We start from the raw sequence: 2,171 nt of genomic DNA, 5'->3' as shown, positions 1-2,171 counted from the left end.
ACTTTTTTATTTAGTTTACCTTTATATACTAAAATAACAGAAAATTAAATAAAATTTTAAATAAAAAAAACTGAAAATGTGACAAAAACTAATTCAAAATAATAATAAAAACTACAATTGAATCTCAGTGATTCTAAAATAACATTGAAGAATGAAGCATAACAATTTATCTTGGTTGCAGGAGACTTTCATAAGCTTTTCAGGAACATTACAATCAGAGACGTCCAAATACATTACATAAATTGTCCATCTTGGACCCTGCTGAGTAGGATTTTATGCTGACACTAAATCACATGCCAGTGCCACCTGCTGTCAAGGTCTATGGCATCAGTGCCAACACCTCAACAGAGTCTGAGGTGACTCATTGTCCTGCATGGGATCATGGGTGAAACAGATTGCATTGTCAATGACTGTGGGAACTCTGGGAATACCATGGTACTACCGAATGATTAGCATTTTCATGTATCTAGTTACTTAGAGAATACCAAATCAATGGCAATACCATATAGTACTTTTTGTGCTTTTCTATTGATGCAGAAGCAGCAGGGAAGAGCTGAGATCAGCAGAACCCCAGTAGGCTAATGACACTGACTCATTCTCACATACACACTGCAGCACAACATTTGCAGCATAAACCGTCTTCAGTTAATGACAGAGGGCTGAGGCTGTGACCGGCTCGGGCTCGGGTTTGGGTTCTTACCGGTAGGCATTCCTCCACTCGGTTACGTCCAACCCGCGCCCGATGCACTGCGTTTGGATCAGATCAGCTTGAAAGGGGGGTTGGGTTCGACATATGGATCGGAACACGTCTGGATCACACACACATACACATACGGATTAAGCGAATCCTATCAGAACCCGTCACCGAGGTTAAATTGACGGCTATAAAAACACATGATTAAAAATGGCAGTACGGCGTCTTGTGTTGTTAAGAATTAATAAAGTAAAGAAAGAGAGTTGTATGTGAATACCTGTAGATGCAGATTAAGCGCAACACATCCGCGTTTCCTGCTTCACATTCCGCGTGACGTCGGGACACGGCAACACGGAAGTCGCGCGGCGCTGACCGCTGAGAAGAGAGGAGCGTCGAGTATGAAAAAAACAAAAACACAGCACACGCTGCAGGTATTCACTGAGGGGAACAGGTGGGTAGAAGAAAGAAATTGTTTGCATTGTTATATTGTATTATAATACAAGTCTCTGGAAGTTTGTGTGAATATTATTTGCTCTCCCATCCAGCTTCTAAAATTAATAAGTATCTATGACCTTTAGAAAGCCTGGTCCTCAGTAATGCTCAGGTCTGTCAAGGTCCTCACTAATATAGCTAAACCAGTATGTGTGTGTGTGTGTGTGTGTGTGTGGGTTGGTCGGTAGATAAAAAGTCATTAAAAGTGCTATTACCGCTCTAGGAATTTTGCATGGCATGTGGCCAGATTATTTTTACTCTCAATTTCTTCTTAAAGGAGTAGATCAACAAAAAAATGAAACTTGTATCATTTTACTCTGTAATGAATGTGCCTTTGTCTTTTTTCTATGGCACTCTACAAGAGACATAACTTTTACATTTTGGTATTGTATATAATTTCAGTCAGAAAACTTGGAATATAGTCATAAGAACCACTTTTATGAGGCTTTTGTGACCTTTTTCGAACCATAAAAGGTTTGGTTCCTATTCATTGTAACTGAATGAGAGTGTCACATGCCTACATTGAAGTCTTAATAATTTATCCTTTTCTGTTCCACAGAAGAATGAATGTAATAGGTTTAGAATGACATGAAATGTGAGTAAACTATCATTTTAATTTTCGGGTGAACAATTTCTTTGAAATCTGCAACCAGTGGCCTGACCTTTTAAAACATCAGAGCACATGTACCAAGTTGCAACAAACTCTTTTAGGTTAGAAAACCCTTTATATACTAATTTTAAAGGGGTCATATGATGTGATTTCAAGTTTTCCTTTCTCTCTGGAGTGTTACAAGCTGATTGTGCATAGATAAGATCCCTGAAGTTGCAAAGACTAAAGTCCCAAATCCAAAGAGATATTCTTTATCAAAGATAAGACTCTGCCACGCCCCCCTAAAACGGCTCGTTCTAATATGCCCCCACATATCTACCTAACTACGTGGAAATATTTGCATAATGCCGCCCAAATGTTCACGCAAAGAAAGAA

The 2,171-nt window shown here is 39.0% G+C and overlaps 1 protein-coding gene across 4 annotated transcripts in view; it reads right to left on the bottom strand.

Moving 5' to 3' along the window:
- Positions 1 to 1,154, bottom strand: part of LOC107659489 (protein EFR3 homolog A) — a 43,666-nt gene extending 42,512 nt beyond the window's left edge. For 3 of the 4 annotated variants that reach the window (XM_016448451.1, XM_016448459.1, XM_016448468.1), the window contains exons 1-2: positions 972 to 1,154; positions 701 to 809 (exon numbers count right to left, since the gene is read on the bottom strand). In XM_016448451.1, the coding sequence (XP_016303937.1) occupies positions 701 to 710 (10 nt within the window). In that variant the 5' untranslated portion in view covers positions 711 to 809; positions 972 to 1,154. The remainder of the gene's footprint in view (positions 1 to 700; positions 810 to 971) is intronic. The other variant, XM_016448475.1, reaches the window with a different exon arrangement.
- Between the last annotated feature and the right edge of the window lie 1,017 nt (positions 1,155 to 2,171).

Source organism: Sinocyclocheilus anshuiensis, unplaced genomic scaffold (genome assembly GCF_001515605.1).
Source record: "Sinocyclocheilus anshuiensis isolate Anshui unplaced genomic scaffold, SAMN03320099.WGS_v1.1 scaffold850, whole genome shotgun sequence".
Classification (NCBI taxonomy): Eukaryota; Metazoa; Chordata; class Actinopteri; order Cypriniformes; family Cyprinidae; genus Sinocyclocheilus; species Sinocyclocheilus anshuiensis.
The sequence above is the reverse complement of the archived record's forward strand: the minus strand, read 5'-3'. Positions and strand labels throughout refer to the sequence as shown.